The sequence below is a fragment of the Pangasianodon hypophthalmus genome, chromosome 26, assembly GCF_027358585.1.
Source record: "Pangasianodon hypophthalmus isolate fPanHyp1 chromosome 26, fPanHyp1.pri, whole genome shotgun sequence".
Taxonomy (NCBI): domain Eukaryota; kingdom Metazoa; phylum Chordata; class Actinopteri; order Siluriformes; family Pangasiidae; genus Pangasianodon; species Pangasianodon hypophthalmus.
The window spans coordinates 7471395-7489026 of record NC_069735.1 but is presented as its reverse complement, the minus strand read 5'-3'; the positions used below and the strand labels follow the sequence as shown (position 1 = coordinate 7489026).

At 38.3% G+C, this 17632-nt stretch overlaps 1 protein-coding gene across 2 annotated transcripts in view; it reads left to right on the top strand.

Annotated features, from left to right (window-relative positions):
• LOC113537388 (rho GTPase-activating protein 6) overlaps positions 1–17632 on the top strand; it is a 120978-nt gene that overhangs the window by 80434 nt on the left and 22912 nt on the right. For both annotated transcript variants that reach the window (XM_026931841.3, XM_026931842.3), the window contains exons 2-3: positions 7703–7862; positions 15162–15233. In XM_026931841.3, the coding sequence (XP_026787642.3) occupies positions 7703–7862; positions 15162–15233 (232 nt within the window). The remainder of the gene's footprint in view (positions 1–7702; positions 7863–15161; positions 15234–17632) is intronic.

Genomic DNA, 17632 nt, shown 5'->3' with positions numbered 1-17632 from the left:
GATCCTGATTTCCGAGTCAGTCCCTTATTTAGTAAAAAACTTTTCTCTCTTTCTCAGGGTAAAACATGTTCTTTGTAATATAATATAGATGACTTTTCTCCTTCACATCCTCCCACGAATCCCAAGCAGACAGGGAATTATGGGTCAGCAGCAGCAGGTGGAGGGAACATTAATCTGGTCTGGGAGTGCTGTCAGCCTCGTAATTGCCTGCTGTTAATTGTTAAGTGATGTTCCAGCTGGACCCACTTCATATACTTCCACCTGTATATTAATACAGCGGTTACAGGAAGATTAAGAATGAGCATTAAGCATGTTGTTAAACTTCTGTAGCGTGCCCAGATTGGTCAGGGTTACTGTAGTCAGTATCCTGGAGGCCCCTTTCCCAGCTCTGCTTTGAGTTCCTTAAGCCTTACCTCACAGGCACAGATGTGCGAGTTCGATATCCTCCACTGAGAATTCTGTGAGCCGACATGCTTGTGCATGGAGCAGATGTTTCTGTGACACCAAGAACATGATTTCAATATTGACGTATGTGCTGTGCCACATTTGCTCACTACTTTAAGATAAGCTCTTAAAACGCCATTTTGGTCCTGGTAATGAGATGTTTTTTTATGATCTTATAAGTATGTATAAATATGTAATGCTGTGATGTCATATATCGCCCTTATACACACAACGAAACTTTGTTTGCATAGCTGATTTCACCAAAAACGTTCTGTTCGGTACATCATACTAAATATCTACATATTTGATATTAGTACTGACTGCATTTATATTAATGCACATGTTGTAATATGTTATCGTTTCTATAGTAACAACTCCTTCACTTCTTGACGAGACTAACATTATCAGATTACAAATTTGTTATTTTAAGAAAGAATGACGTAAAACTGTTATTATGGTGAAGGGCACATTCATTTACCAGTTTTATAAGGAGTCTCCAGCGTCAGCACTGTCTATTATGTATTCAGGTTTCCACCACAGGACAGCCTTCAGGACAGAGGAGTTGCTTCTCAGCAACATGACAAGCTGCATCTTTTTGTCTTATTAACTAAAGAGAGACAAAAACAAGGCTAGTAAGGAAGTGACTTGCTCATAGCTGTTATGATGTAAGTGAACTGATAACAGGAAACAACTTGTTTCCTGGATGTTCTATGACATCCATAATCTAACCATAAACAGATAACATGTATGGTGTATTATTCTTTAATTAATTTTTTTTTTAATTTGATCATTGGAAAATTGCTGTGGTATATGAGGAATAAAACACTTTGCGGTATAAGAGGGAAATAAAAACCTGTAGTGTTTTACTTCTTGAATAATATCGATAAAATACATTTATGTCACGATGTGCGTTTTTGAGAGTGTGTCTATCGTTACACAGTAACTTTTCCCTCCTTTTCCTTGTTAAATCTTTAAATTTCGCGAAATATATTAGAAATTTAATCAAGCCAATAGTTTTGTAGGTTTGTAAATGTGGTAGTATTTTTTTGCTAGCACTTTTCTTTTTTTTTAGCAAACCTAAAAGTGATGACATCATGGATATCAAATCCAGTATTGTGATATGATACTTTGTCTGAAACCTCTGTAGATTGATCCCATGCATGTTCACAGCTGATCGAGGTCACGTTCGATGGTCTTTTGTACTACACATCCATCCCAGGCGTTGTGTGTCAGTCAGGCTGGATTCATGCTGTGTTCCTCAGGTTTAGGGAGAGTCTGGGAGAGCTGACTGTGTGGGTGTGTGTGTGTGTGTGTGTGTATGTGGTGGATGTGCCAGGGCTGTAATTCAATTATGAGGAGAAAAAAATGTCCTTTGCGTCATAGCGCAAGCTGTTGTTATGCTCGTATTTCAGCCAGGGTGTTGGACATGTGCTGCGTAGGCCCAAGTTAGATAAAAAGGGAATGTAAAGAATGCGCAAGTTTCACATCAGTGATTCAAAGTGTGTCTCTAAAGTAGCTCTCGTTTTGCTATAGTTTGGCTCTATGCCACTGTGTGTATATTGTGTATCCCAACTGCTAGTATTTAAAAGTATTTTTTAACCAATAACCAATTTGTTGATCAATTTTAAAAATAACATGACATGTAGGTCCATAGATAGAATGCCATATTTATTATATAACTAGTTTCATATATAAATCTGCGATACTACGTGTATGCCACTGCTGTCTATTAGAACGATGAATCTGTGCAATGAAACCAACTTCATACATAAAGTGCCTGATAATTAAGAATGGCTTGTGACTCAACCATATGTGCGTTTCATTTCCTCTTTTTTCAAACACAATCCATGCAAAAGTGGCCACGTAACCAAGCAGTGTAAACAAACATAATATCTACATATAATGCAAATTTTTTTTTAAAAAAAGAAGGATGTTTCAGCCTCTTGGGACAAATTTAGCTCACTGATCTCATTGTGTGACCTGTCCTTTACTGCTGATGGACAATTAAGTGTTTTTGTACCTCTAAGTGGTTGCCATGGACACCTTGGTAGAGATCCCTTAATACACACTCAACTGTGTTTCCATAGCCATGGAAACGCACATCTCTTTTTGTCTTGCTTTGCATGATTTGTGCTTGTTGGCTGTAAAAGATAAAACAGACCCACATCATCTACACTCATGCAGCATGGAACATTGAGCAGTAGTGAGTTCATATTAAAGTGATGATAAAGGAGAAAGCGTAATATGATGATGTAAGATGCTGTAAGTGCAGGATAAGCATAATCATGTGGAATCTTTTAGGAGATAAGTAGAAGACGTTCTTTTGTTTTCTGAGCAGCTTTTATGATCTCTGCTTAGTGTTACAGTATACAGAGTAAGGTTATTCAGGCAAAATGTGACTGTTATGTCGTCTATTTCTGGCCCTTCACATGAAGGCTTGAGTTCCCCACAGTAGCGGTTATAGAGCTTTGTGGCAATAAATCACAAACAACACTGCCGCTTTTTAATTATTTATTTACTGCTTGGTTACTGGTTATACTATTTTGTCATATTGTTACTACATTTATTGGAAACTAGAATACTGTTATACTGTATAACGTTAAAACAGATTACATGGAATAGATTTCCAACCTGAAAAAAACCCCAACAACACCTAGGCAGGAAGTCATCTTGTGATGTCTGAATTAAATACTTGCCTGCAGTACTGCCTTTAGCGATCCCTTCATCGGGAAAAGGAAAAAGGAAACACATGTACATACATATCTTTTGTTGTCTTAATAAACCATAATCCTGTGCATCAGACTGAGCCCCAAAGCCAGACTAGATAGGGAAAAGAGAGCAGTTATTCGCAATTACACCCGAGCGCTGTTGAATTCTCGATTCTGATTGGTCAGAAAGTTTTGATTAATTTTCTAGAACTGCAGCTCTGACAGTAGTGCTGTCTAACATCTCATTCACTTATATGGTAGACGAGACTAATAAAAACAAATGTTTTAGTCAAATGTGCTGTTATTTAACAAATAAAAACGGTTTAAAAACGGAGGCTGGTGAGAGCTGCTGTAACATAAGTGATAACAGGAACTAACTTGTTTCATGGAAGTTAGACATTAAATGTAACATTAAACGTTCTGGGGTATAACAGGAATAAAACACATCTATGATTATTTTCCTATATTATTTCATTGTCATGTTTCTTCTTTTACTTGGTTTTTAATTACAATTCCACTTCTAATATGAAATAGCTGGCGTAGTCACAGAATATTTGTTCGATTATCTACAGCACAGACAGTGCTTTATCTTTTTTTGTCATCTTACCTAACAGACTTTTGGGGTTAGTGACTTGCTCTTCCACAATCTTAAACTATTTACAGATACCACTGTAGGTTTCAAAACATTACACATAATATAATAAAAATGTGTATGCTGTAATATACAGGTAAGTCTTTTTCTGATAGATTTTGTTAATAATTTTGTCTTGATCTCTTATTGCATATTCGTAAAGCCTTTTTTTTTTTTCATTACTTCTCACATAGAAGTGTTTGAGTAGCGCACGTATACACTATAGTCTGTACTTATTAGGCCCATGTGGCCAAGGCCTCTCAGGCCCTCCGGCGAATGGACTTGCAGCTCATTAATCTTATGTGAGGGGGCAAAACACAGGGAGAGGAATGATGGAAAGAAGCTTAGGAGGAATACGACATTCTTTGAGCTATTCAGTGGGTGAAAAAATAACTAAGGAAGAGGAGTTGGTAAAGCGATTTGTGACTCACTAACCATCTTCTTGTTTTGATGTGAAATCTAAATGTAATAAGAAAAGTCGACTGAAAAAACGGACACTTAAATATTGAAGATAAAGTGTGTTACACTTTTGTACACTTTTGAAGTGATATTAGAGCATTGAAAACAAAGAAGCGGCCTCATTTATCAATCATTTAGTAAAGCTGTGTGTAAATGTTTGTGTAAGCCAAACCGAACTAAAAAATTCAGCCAGATTTTTTAGAAAATTTAGAAATGCAGATTTTCTTCATACATGCGTGCGTATGTTGATGAATGCTAATCACCAAGCAGCTTATTTGCATTTGGTGAAACCCACAAAACTCCATTAAAAGCCAAGCTCACAGCTGAAATAGACGTTCTCAAATGTAGGAGCGAAAGTTATTTTGACTCACGACCCAAGGCATTAAAAATATATATATATTATTTAACAGACTAATAACATCTGAAAGGCCAAAATCTGGATAAGGTGAAATAGATGTGAATGAAGTGCGGTGAAAAGAAAATGGTTTTACATGAAGCATACTAGGGAGTATACAACACATTGCAGCTTGAGACATACCAGATCAGTCACTTATCAGTCAGTTAGTGCTGGATCTAATGAAGTATTGCACAGCATTAAGAGAAGATGCCTCGGGAAACAGAACCGTCCTCCTTGTGTACAGTGGCATTCTTAACTGAATGGCTGGTCTTAATGACTTTGTCTTAATTTATGGATTTGTGTTGGCTTGCTTTCGTTACTTTTTTCATATTTAATATTTCTTTAGTTAATGCCGTTAATATGTAATGACTGGGTTTCTCAAACATTTCATTAAAGTTGTCAAGTAAACTTGACAGCACAATCTGTATATAAAAGTGCAGTAACTCCTCATGATTTACATGATTTGTATTTGATCATTTGAGGTTTACATCAGTTAGTCTTCTTATACGTGAATTTATACACAACCAGGAGCTTGACCAGTATACACATTTCTGCTCCTACGAATGATTTATGAATAAATGTTCGTATCTCGTTGGATAAATGAGGCCCAATATGCAAAAACCTTTCCCTGATGTAGCAAGTGTTCCAGTTTCTTTATGGCTGTTTGTGCTGTTGCTCTTTTGATTATATCAGCTGTCTCTTCAGAACACTTGCATAACACTAGATGATGGAAAAACAAAATAATTTTCAATTCTTTTGCCTGATTTGCAGGAATTTGCAAAACATTAGGATGGAAATCAACCTAATGTCAAGGTGAGGTTCATTATGCTGTTAACTAACCACAGCATTGCACATTGGTTGCATTTTTACACTTTTGGATGCACTGCTAGAGAAGTCATAGGGTTCAAATCTGTGATGCCTTGAGAAAAAAACAAAAAAACCAAACTTCTGTTGCAGTACAGAATGAGGTCGAAGGCTACAGCGAGCACAACTGAATTATCTCACCATTTAATTAAAAGCAGTGTTTTTGCCTTTTATGTACAGGGGCCAAAAAGCCTTTAGTCACAGTTAAGCCTGGGGGCTGCGTGGCACTTGGCGAATATAGGAGAAAGTGCAGATGCTTTTGACGTGAGTTTCTGGCAGGCGCGCCTCAGTTCCTCCTACTGCTTTTAATCCTTCTCCTCTTTATAAAGCAGTTTGTAGACATTATGTTTCAGACCAGTGGAGTGGCTCAGCTTAGGACAATCCTGCCTTGTGATCATACATGATGTGACGTGATTAGTGAAGAAGAAAAGGGCTGTTTTATTACCATTTTGGTCTCTCCAGGGTAAAAAAAAAAAATGCACACACACACACACACACACCTTGTCATCCAGAGAGTCCCAAATTATCGTCAAAATTATTTACGCTGATAATAATTGAGACCAAAACAGAATATAGCCTATAGGCTATTTTAAAATACGTTTAAAATCAAGAGATGGCCTTGTTCAATAGGACGTCCATTGTGGTGAAAAGAACAGTAGGATTAAAAAAAAAACAAACTTACAAGCCTGGGGTTCTTTTGCTATCTCACATGTGCACACACTTTTCTATTTCTCTTCCTTGTGGTGTGTTGTTGGCTCCGGATGCTACCGTTGCGTCATCTTAACCCCAGAGGCTTTTTTTGAATTCTGTGTCTGTTGTGGTTTTATGCACTGTCAACTCAGCATCAAGTAGTGATACGCCAGGACGTACCATTCCAAGAGTGCAGGCAAGCCAAGAAAAAAAAAACAGCTTCGAGGAATGTTCTTGCACTCATATTTGACATGCACAAATGCTATATGTGTAATAAGAATGTGCACAATTATTGTTATATAAGATGTAAAAATGTACAGAAGATGTGTACATTTCCTACATGAGGATGTGAAGGGGGAGGGCTGTGCAAAAACTGTGCACTCATTGTGTACACGGACAATTTATACAGCGCCTTGCATGAGTATTCACTTCTGCTCCTTCTGTAGTGTTGCAACCTGGAATTAAAATAGACTTAATTTTCAATTTTACCATTTGCTTTAACATGAAGATGCATTTTTTAACTATGACATTTAATTAATTTAGTTAAACAGAAACAGCAGACGTTTGTGGGTTGCATAAGTATTAACCCCTGTGGGTCAATACTTGGTACCTTTTGCTGCAATTACAGCTGCATGTCTTATGGGATATGTCACTATCAGTATTGCACATCTGGATCCTGATATTTTTACTTATTCTTCTTGGAAAAATTGCTCAAGCTTTGTCAGACTGCATGGAGACCATTGGTGTAGACCAATTTTTTAAAGTCTTGCCACAGATTCTTACCACCACATTCAGGTTCTTGGATTCGAACCACTCTGGTGTAGCTTTGGCAGTATGGTTAGGCTAGTTGTCGTGTTAAAAGGTCAACTTCCACCCCAGTCTCATGTCTCAAGCAGGAACAGGTTTTCTTCTAAGATTGCCCCGTATTTATCTCCATTCATCTTTCATTTGTAATAATGGGTCTAACAATAATAATGCTCAAAGTTTGGGATTTTTTTTTAAAATTAAACCCTGATTTTGATCCTTTTCCAAGAAGGACGTGTTTTGGTTTTGGTAGCTCCTTGGGCTTCATGGTGCTGTTGTTTAGGTATGTTCCCTAGCAAGCTCTGGAGCTTTCCAGGAACAGTTGTATTTATATTGATGTCACATGATACAATAAATAGCAAGCCTTCATTCAAAAGCGTAAATACATGACAAGTAGTAAGAGTAAACTAGCAAAAGGTGAAGAAACCAATGACCAGGCCAGGCTTAGGGGGTTTACTTCAGTAAATAAAGTCTCAGAAATGAACAGCGAGCATTTTAATGACAGTTCTGTGTGATATGAATAAGTTTCCTGTCAGATGTTTATTGTGACAGGCAACAGACTGTTGTAAAGTCCTGTGCTTTAAAGGTAACATTGGTTACTGCACATTATAGTTTGTTTACCATTAATGTAAATGGCTTGGAAAACACCACATGACTGATCGCTCATATGCTTAGTATATATTATTTTTAACTTTTCTGTCACAGGGTGATTTCACGTGGAATAGCCTGTCCGGGAGGAGTGTGCGTCTCAAACCGGTGCCCATTCAGAGCCTGTCTGAGCTGGAGAGAGCCAGACTACAGGAGGTTGCCTTCAACCGCCTGCACCAGGACTATGACCTGGGCTGCCAGATCACCATCCCTAAAGGTATGAATATTCTGATTGCAAACTGATTAGGACCAGAAGTAAAAACCTTGCATGCTGACAGAGTCAGGCAGTGACACCTGCAGCGCTCGTGTACAAGGAATTAAAATGCCAGGATTAACGACTACGACTGATGTGCAGATCCCAATGTCACAGCGTAATTCTGCCATGCCTAATAGCCAGCCAGCTAGTTAACTCCTAGTATACTAGCTGCATTTCTCTCATGTAGCCACATGTGGGATTTCAGTATCAGTGGGTCGGTTTGCATTCATATTCCCAATGATTTACACATTTATTCACAGTTAAGAAGTTGCATGCTACGAATGTCTTGCTGCACATGTAGATACAATGCTATTGTGGAATATGCATTGATTTTTACCTGCAGTAGGATACAGCAGTGCATTTATTTCCTTTGCAAGTTAAGATATGTTGATGCCAGTAATAGGATTCTGGGTGTCACAGCAGTGCAGTGGGGAGCTTCGCTGCCTCACAGCTCCAGGTTTGAGCCTGAGCTCAGTTTCTATCTGTGTGGAGTTTCCCGCTGTGTCCACATGGGTTTCCTCCAGGTTCTCCGGTTTCCTCCCACCTCCCAAAACGTAGCCGACTGGCATCCTGTCCAGGGTGTATTCCTGCCTTGCGCTTAGTCTTCCCAGGATAAGCTGTGGAGTCACTGCGACCCTGGATAAAGCAGGTACTGAAGATGACTAATGAAGCAGGATAAAGCGGCTACTGACGATGAATGAATAGACCTCAGTAGTTCAGAGTGTGATGCAATACTGTGTTACAACTGCGTATAGTTGCCTTTCAGTTAAGCTAAGGACCGGACTGTTTAGATTACTACAGTCTCTGGAGCCAGTCTCTGGAGCTTTATAAGTTTTATAACAGCTTCCTGGATGAGCGTAGAAAGACTCACATATAGTATTTCTTCTGACCATGATACATATATGGTATGGACAGTTTAGAGTTTCACGGTCCAGACCTAACCAAGAGAGCAGATTGCTTAGACAAGTGCAGCTATAGTGCATATAACCCCTGTGGTGTCAGTATAAAGTTACACGGTATTGTGCAATATTGAGACTGTGTAAAGTGTAATCAATGTTCTTTTTTTTTTCTTCCCCATTCTCTGTGTGTTTATGTAATGGAGCTCCTGTGATGCAATATGAGTTTTGGAGAAATCTGCCAATAAAGATTGTATCACCATCATATCATTTGCAGCAGTTTCTTGAACCCATGCCTTCTTGCTGCAAACATAAAACACTGTTGCAGATGGTTTACTTAACTGAACCTTAATTTTTTTGTGAAATAGTTGGACTTTTTCTGAGTTTCAGTTAGGTTGAGTGAAACCCTGCATGAAAAATGGTGTGCACATACAATGCAAATTGTAACAAAGAAAGAGACAATGTGATGCCAAAAGGGGACCTCTGGTATCTCTGATAGGATACTCTTTGAGGAAAGGATACTCTTTGAGTGCTAAGACCTAGATGACTAACTTTAAAGTCACCACACCGTCTAACTGTCTCATCCTTCTTAATTACAGAGACTAATCCACTCAGTCATGCTCTCTGGTTTCAGCATAGCTGCTTCTTCAGAATGCTTTAGATTGGCCTTGACTTTAGGTTTAATAGTGTACAAATAGGTCTTACTTTCATGCCTTTCAGCTTACTGTCTGGCGTAACACATGCTCTTTATACAACCAAGCCTATCAGTAACCATATTTAGTATGCTTGGGGGGTTTACTGCATGTTTTGCAACCACATCTTGACAGTTATGCTTAATCTTTTACATCCATGCATTCTTGACAGAAAAATGCTTTTCATGTATAGCTTTATCTATTGTCTTTTGCGCTCCAATATAATATGCACAAATCCTCTGTCTGGGACCGTCAACCCTGTGTGTGTGTGTGTGTGTGTGTGTGTTCTCAGAGTCAGCTTGGAAGTCTTTTGGCACTATTTGTGGCAGCTTCTTTTTGTAGATTGCATCTGACAGCTGCTCTAGTGTCACTTTGCAATTGTACCACTTTCCCATCCAGCAAGTGTGTCAGACCAAAGCCTGGGACCAACAACAAATTTACACATTCCTTCTCAACAGACTCATGACTCCGTTTATCAGATGTATCTCCTATTTCGTTCACGTCACACAATTTTCTTGGGCTTCCTGAACTTTTTTTCCTCCCTATTTTCTTGCTTTTATTTGGCGTGACGTTTACTTCTGCAAGAATGTTCAACGTGACCTAGTTTCCCTGCAACTTCTACGGTTCATATCTTGTGTTTGAGTGATTGTTTCAACAAACCATGTTGTGGTAAAGGGGACTATCAAATGCATTTAACTTCAGTTCTGTGTGGATACGCTTAGCAACTGTGCCTCTTTTTCTTCCATTTTCTTTAAAGTGCTGTCTCTACACTTGTATTCTGAAGACACTTCTTATATTCTTATATTCTGTCCTTACTGCGTTGAGATAATCGGATAATGAGGTTTTGTTTTTGTTCCTTGGACATTCATCTCGTAAGAACAACCAGCAGGCTTAGTGGGTGCAGTGGAATATTAGAATCTGTTGTGATATTTGTATCCTCTTCATTTGCTTCGGTTCATTTCAGGATTTTAAAGCACACCAAATTGTTTGCATGTGTGGGTGGTTCTTGTATGGTCAGGAATTTGTCAGGGTGGGCTTTGATGGACATTTCCTGTTGGTTCTAATACAGATTGTTTTAACTCTGAAGGCACCTACAAGTGTATTAACAGAAACCCTAGAATACTGTTGTGTGGCATGGAGGCAGAGTGGGTAGCATTGCTCTACAGCAAGTTAGTGTCTGTTCTCCATTGTTCTGATTGGGTTTCATTCAAATACGGGTCTGGCATCCCATCAAGGGTGTATTCCAGCCCTGCGTCCAGTGTTCCTGGGATAGGCTCTGGATCCACCACAACCCTGACCAGGATAAAGCAATTACTGAAGATGAATAAATGAATAGAAGAACACTGTAACTGTTAATGCCAGTATCACCCATGGTTAAAGGCCAATAAATCAATTTCTTTACATTTCTTACATACACTTATAGATCCATTTCTTAAACTGTATTTACATCATCTACATAAAGACAAATGCATGCGAATTGATCCAAGTATGTTCTAGAAATCAATGCTTTTGTAGAGTTGGGAGAGACAGTCTTTGTCTTTCATTACTAACTCAGATGTGTGTGATGAATTTCTTTTGGGACTCTACTACAGTCTATTCAAAAGTCAATTCGAAAATAAAACTAACTTCATCAAGGCTTAGTCTGGTTTATGACATCATTTTATTATGGATCATCATAAAACTCTGTTCCTACCTGTAACAACCTAAACCATGGTTCATGGTTCCAAGGGCCAGGACCCTTGTTTTTGGCGGACCACGATTTAGTTATTTGGTGCTAACATTCATCAAGTTTGATTGGCTTGTACCAAGCAAGGTAGGTGTGAAAGCACCATATTTTACAATTTACACCAGCTCACCAGTGTTGTATTCAAAATTTTCTTTGTTCCCAGATTCATCAGTGTGATTCATCAATTAGACTAGCTCTTTTCTCTGACCTGTCTTTTTTTAGGAAGTATTTTTCCACAACGAGAGCTTTTTACCTCTAACTTTTTCTGTAGTTCTCTCCCTTGCACATATGACAGCCTTTACAGAAATGGGCTAACTAACCCTGATATATGGCAGATGTATTCACAACATGGACAGTGATGACTCCAAGGCTTGAAAACTATGTAGCAATGTGAGTAATTTTGTTTGCATCGTCATGACTAGATCACTTAACATCTTATGAAGGACCAGATGGAGAGCAGGGATTACTGAGGGGAATTATGCAAAATTTCATCAATTTATTCTTCTTTATCCTGGCCTGGGTCATGGTGGATCTGGAGCATTTCCCAGGAACACCAGTCATGAAGTGGGAATGCACTCTAGATGGAATTAAATTAAGCATGTGTTAATGCAGTTAAGGAGCAATTAAACATAGCCAGTCGATCTACCAGCATGTTTTTGAAAGATGGGATGAAAACTGCAAAACCTGGAGGAAATCCACAGGGACACTGGGAGAACATGTGAACTTCAACACGGACAGTAAGCCGAACTCAGTATTGAACTGGAGGTGTGACGCGGCGATGCTAGGAGTGAGGGGTAGTCCGACTATGTGTACGCCATCCCTCCATTTCTCCAGGACCACAATTGTGCAGTCCCTATGAACATGGCAGAACGTATTTGACCATTTGTTCCTCAACAGTTACTGCTGTTGTGTGAAGCAGTGGTCCAGCAGGACCAGCAGAACTATCCGGATTGGGTTTTAAAACCAAAGCTCATATAGACAGAACACACGGTGTTGCTGATGGGCTTCCAGCCTGCAGTAAAAAAGTCATCTGTCAGAATCACACACTGAAAACAGATCGTATATTAGCCTGTCACTCCACATTCCTCGGCACAGGTTCTATCTCCCCTTCCATCGAAATGATTTTACATGCTGGTCTGCATTTCCTATTAATTCCAGAGCTCAGAAGTCAGGGTGCCCACGTGTTAGTGATATATCTCAGCGCTTGGAGCACTGGGAGCTCTTGTGGGTAGGTGTGCGTCAGTTTTGATGATTATCTTGAGTCTAGCACACACTTGGTGAAAACAAAGCCTCAAAGGCCAAACAGAGAAAAGAAAACATTGAATGATTTCATGTGGCGGTGGGCTGAAAGGAGAGGATCAGCGCTTCCTGGGTTTTCTGCTCAGCCACGCAAACTCCATCTTAGAAGAATTTCAGCCATTTCCTCTTTCTCTGTCTCCCCCCGCCCCCATCAGTCTGTCTCACATAATGGTTCTCCTATTCTCTTCTTGATTCCCAAATATCTGTATCTTTTGCAAGGAGTGTGTGTGGTTATCTGAACTGTGACTCATCTGGGATCAGAGTGTAATGCGATATGTTTGTTTAATTATTTATTAGGCTTTTCAAACACCTATGTCACGTGCAGAGCTACTCATTTTGCGTAAGAGCTCCGCATTTTGACAACAAAGTATGCTGCTACGAGTTATAGCTTAAAAAATACTCCACGAGCAGTCTTCTTTTTCCCCCTAATATAAACGGCAGATGAGCGGATCAACATATGGATCTGGAATGATACTTGTGTAGGTGTTTTGAACTCTCCAATATTAACTGACCCCTGAAAGCCCTGCCCCCTTCCCTCCATCTCAAATTGGTAATCTTTTGTCCTCTTGGCTCGTCTTGACTCAATTTTCCCACCCTCACTTTCTGTCAAGGTAAACGGAGAAAGTTTGGAGTTTATTAATGTAAAATAAAATCTATCCGTGTATGTACACCTTGGCTAAAATCAGACAAGTATATATTTAACATCATTTAACTATATTTATTTAGGGATAAAAATGGTCAAAAACAGTAAAAGGACTATATCGACCCCAACCCCACCCCCCAACATGGAATCATAGATATGTTATTCATCTAGCCAAAGTTAGCCAGCTAGCACAAGCTGAGAGATCAGAAGAGAGCTCACACAGCAGGCAGTGCAAGCTAGCTGGCTAATATAAATGGGAGAGGGTTATCTCTTTAAGGTAATAGTTTGACATACAACTTTGAAATTGAGCTGGAAATAAGTAAGGAATATTACACTAACAGGATGTGCTGTTGGAAAAATTATAATAATAAAAAAATCAACGATCAGGTGGTGTGATACAGTGCACAGCAGAATTACAGTTAACATCCTGAGGTTGATTATTTTGCAATAATTATATCTCTTATACCACAACAATTATATTATATAAATATTAGATTTATATTAATTAAACAAATAGTTGTCACTATTTCAACAGTTGTACATTGTTCTTTGTTAAATAACAGCACATTTTTATCATTTTATTATTACATTGCAAAAAAAATGACATTTAATATAGTCCAATGTATATAGTATGTCCTATTATTAGATTATAATGAACAAAATACAAAATATTGAACCTACTTCCAGACATTTTTACTCATTTCAAGCTTGAAATTTCAATCTTGTTCTATTGGAACAGAAATATCGCTAATTTTAAGTATTTGTTTCTAGAACGAAGCAAAATTAAGTGCAAATAGAATGACAATTTAAAGCTTAAAAACTTTTTTTAATTAAATTTTGTAATAATTTTGTAATTACCAGATAAATTTGACTATGCTCAAGATATTTTCACCTAATAAGATTTTTTTCATAGATTATGTGGAGCGTCCACTATACAAGTCATAAATTTGCTGTTACTATAGAAACAATGAGCGCATTAATATAGACCTGTGGTATGAATTACAGCCAGCACTGCTGTCAGAGCAGCTATTATAGAAAATTCATCAACTTCTCTCCAGTCAGATTCAAGAACTCAGTAGTGCTGTGAAACAAGATGATATAATATTGTTATCGTGATAAATAGTGTCATTATGGATATAGAGATATTGCGGGTATTTTAATTGTAAGCAGTTATATAGACACTGAAAGCAGCTGATTTAATGATAAAATATCATACTGCATCTTTAAAATTGTAAAATGTTAACAGTTTTTACTATTTTTCTGTATTTTTTTTACTGTGTTCAGTATAAGTGATACTTATAATACACAAGTATATAAGTGTTAAACTTTTCATAGTCTTTTTTTCCTTCAAATGCAACGCCACTGTTTTGCTGGCAGTTTGTTAGCAAACTCGTATAGTAGAAATATCTTCAAGTATCATCAGTATGATATGATATTTTTATCATATTGCCCACCTTTACTTTGAATAGTCCTGACTATTAGTACAGGGTATTGGCTTGTCACCTGAAGCTGTAAGATAGAGAAGAGCACATCACAGCATACCTTTACGAAAAATTCTTTGAGTAGCCTTTTCTTTTATGTTCGTTTTATGTATAAATCTATGTATAAAGCGAGAGTTTTTAAACAAGATGACTATAAGATTTAGGGGTGACGCGTGAGATGGAGTAGAAGCAAACTCTCCTCAGCGATCTCATGTTCCGCTCCGGATCATCTTAGCGAGTGTGGCTGAAAGGAAGTCTCTGGCTACATTCCTGAACCACAGGAAAGCTTAGCTTGTTTTGAAATCGAAAGGAGGTCAGTTGTTCAAAGATGCCACCCTTTCATTCACCTTTTAGATAACATACACCCGATGAACCGGGTAACATATAGAATAGAACAGCTGGTCACTGTGGAAAGAAGTATTGGCACCCCATGTATGACAGTATAAGGAGCTGCGCCTCGTTGTAGTGCAGAAGCACAGATTAACCATTAACACATGCTAAATTGTAGCACATGTGTTTGCAGATTGCCAGAAGAGGAAGAAGTCACTACGGAGGAAGCTGGACTCCTTAGCCAAGGAAAAGAACAAAGACAAAGGTAACACAGATCTTGATAAAGCACTCAGGTTTAAATGAACATTTTTTGGAATATTTTCCAAATCCAGACCAAGTTTTATAAAACTCCGATAAGATGTTAGGATGATGGGAAGATGGTGACAACCATCTCCCACAGAAGTGCATCAGTTTATTTTACTCTGATGTGGTCCATTTTTCCAGACTTCACAAGAGACAAAGCGTCTCCCACTGCGTCAAATCCCAGGTGTAAAATCTGGCTGACCAAAAAAAAAAAAAAAAAAAAAAAAAAATACAAAAACAAAAAACAGGGGCATGCAGATGCAGTTTCTACTGGGATATATTTAGAGAAGTGTAAAGTTCTCCTTGTAAGGGGACATGGCTCTGAGCTAGTTGACCTTGCACGGCATATTTGGCAGGGCTTCCAGTTTTGAGGGAAAAAAATCGAAACATCAGGACATCGGGAAAGCTCCCGTGTCCCATGGCTTACCCACGTGTTATGCCCTTTACACTGAGAGATTACATAACCTGATTCGAACTACTCATTGTAGCTATTGTGAAATCAACCAGTGGGGACAACAATAGAAACTTTTGGATGCAACTGTTTACCCCAGTCAAAAGTTAAAGTTTTTATTACAGTAAATAATAAAATAAGAAGACTGTCAATTCTCTGACTACAAAGTCTCGGAAAATTCTGTGGCAGTGAAAAAAAGACTCACTTTTAAATATAAACACTAAAATTTAGCACAGGAATCCAGTACAATTAATCATTGCCAAGGGAAATATTCTTAAAACACATACTTAGGCATGAAATTTTGGTTTCACATGGCAGCAATGCTGTTTTTTTTTTTTTTTTTAGCATGCGTTTACTTTTCATGTTAGGACACATGCTGTAATAATCCTAATGCATGCCCAAGAGGCTCCTTTAATTACATGTGGCTGTTTGTCATAAGCCAGTACTCCTTTGAAATGGTCTGTCTTATTAGAGAGTAGCAGGTCTGGTAGTCAGCACACACACACACACACACACACACGCACACATACAGTCGCTCATTCTCCCAGCATGTATATTTTGTCTGAAACACTGGTTGGTCTAGGCTGGTCTGTATGGACAGCATATGGCCTTTGCTCCAGCTGCTATATTCAGTGGCCAGCTGTTCATACTACCACAGAACGCAATACATACACACACTGTGTGCACAGCACATCTACTATGGAACTTTTTCAGGTTGCTGCAATGCAGTAACCCTTTACCGTAACACATAGAGAAGACAAACAGTCTGGTATGTCATGCCATGTAACTATATAGTGTCTTTATTTGAAACAGTATGCAGTTACAGTGTTAACACATGCAACATGGTGACATCGTACGGTCGAGCGCAAAAGTTCGTCTACAACCAAAATGAAGACAAAACAATGTCTAAGTAGTGTATGTTTCAAACTAATATAAGGGTAAAACAGTGTCTCGCTTTGTGAATGTCATGCCTTCAACCTCTTGTCAAAACTTTGATTTTATTATTATTTCTAAAGTTTTAAGAATTTAAAATTTGTCATGTGTTTATAAATGAACTCTTTATGAATTCATAAAAAATACAAAAGCACTTACAGGGGTGGACAAATCCTAAATTTATTAGCTAGTCCACCAGACAAGAGGAAGCTCCAGTGTGTTTGCCCAGAAACCTAATTGAAAACTGGTAGCTAGTATAATGGAATAACGTATGGAGAGCTAGTTAGCTAGTTAAGTACACTGTGTTTGAGCCCTTGACAAGAAGTCAGCAAGTCATTAGCCAGTGTTTCAGCTATACCATGGTTTTCTAAGCACTTAAAAGATATCACTTGAGTCTGACTAGCATCTGTATTCTCTCTAAGCACGAGGTGACCTGCATGTAGTAAGCAGGAGAGTTTGTCTATATGACAGCTTTGCGATCAACGTTATTTTGCTTGGTTTTGTCAGTATTTACACAAACCTGCACGTTACTGATTCTGAATAGAGGTACACTGATAGAGTAGTAAAAACCATCCTACTATCTGCTAGTTCATGCCTCAGCTGATGTGTGTAGTGCAGCAGGCGGTGAGATTTGGAAGTAGTGCACGCTATAGTTCGAGGTGCATCACACCAGTGTGAAGCATATTACATTTCGACATAGCCTACATGCCAAATATAATTTTTGTGAAAATCAATAAGGAGTTTTTTTTTTTTTTTTTCTGGTTGTTAAACCTTCTTATCAAAAAAAAAAATTACCTTGCCCACACCTGGACTACTGATGTTTCTACCCCTGACTTAGAAGTCATATCACATTATTGATATGATTGACCTGCTTGCCTTACATTATACCATTATGCCTGTTTGCCTGTTTTTAAATCCAACCGGCTAAAAAAAAAAAACATGATCGGACTGAGCACACTGTCTGTGATGGTGCTTAC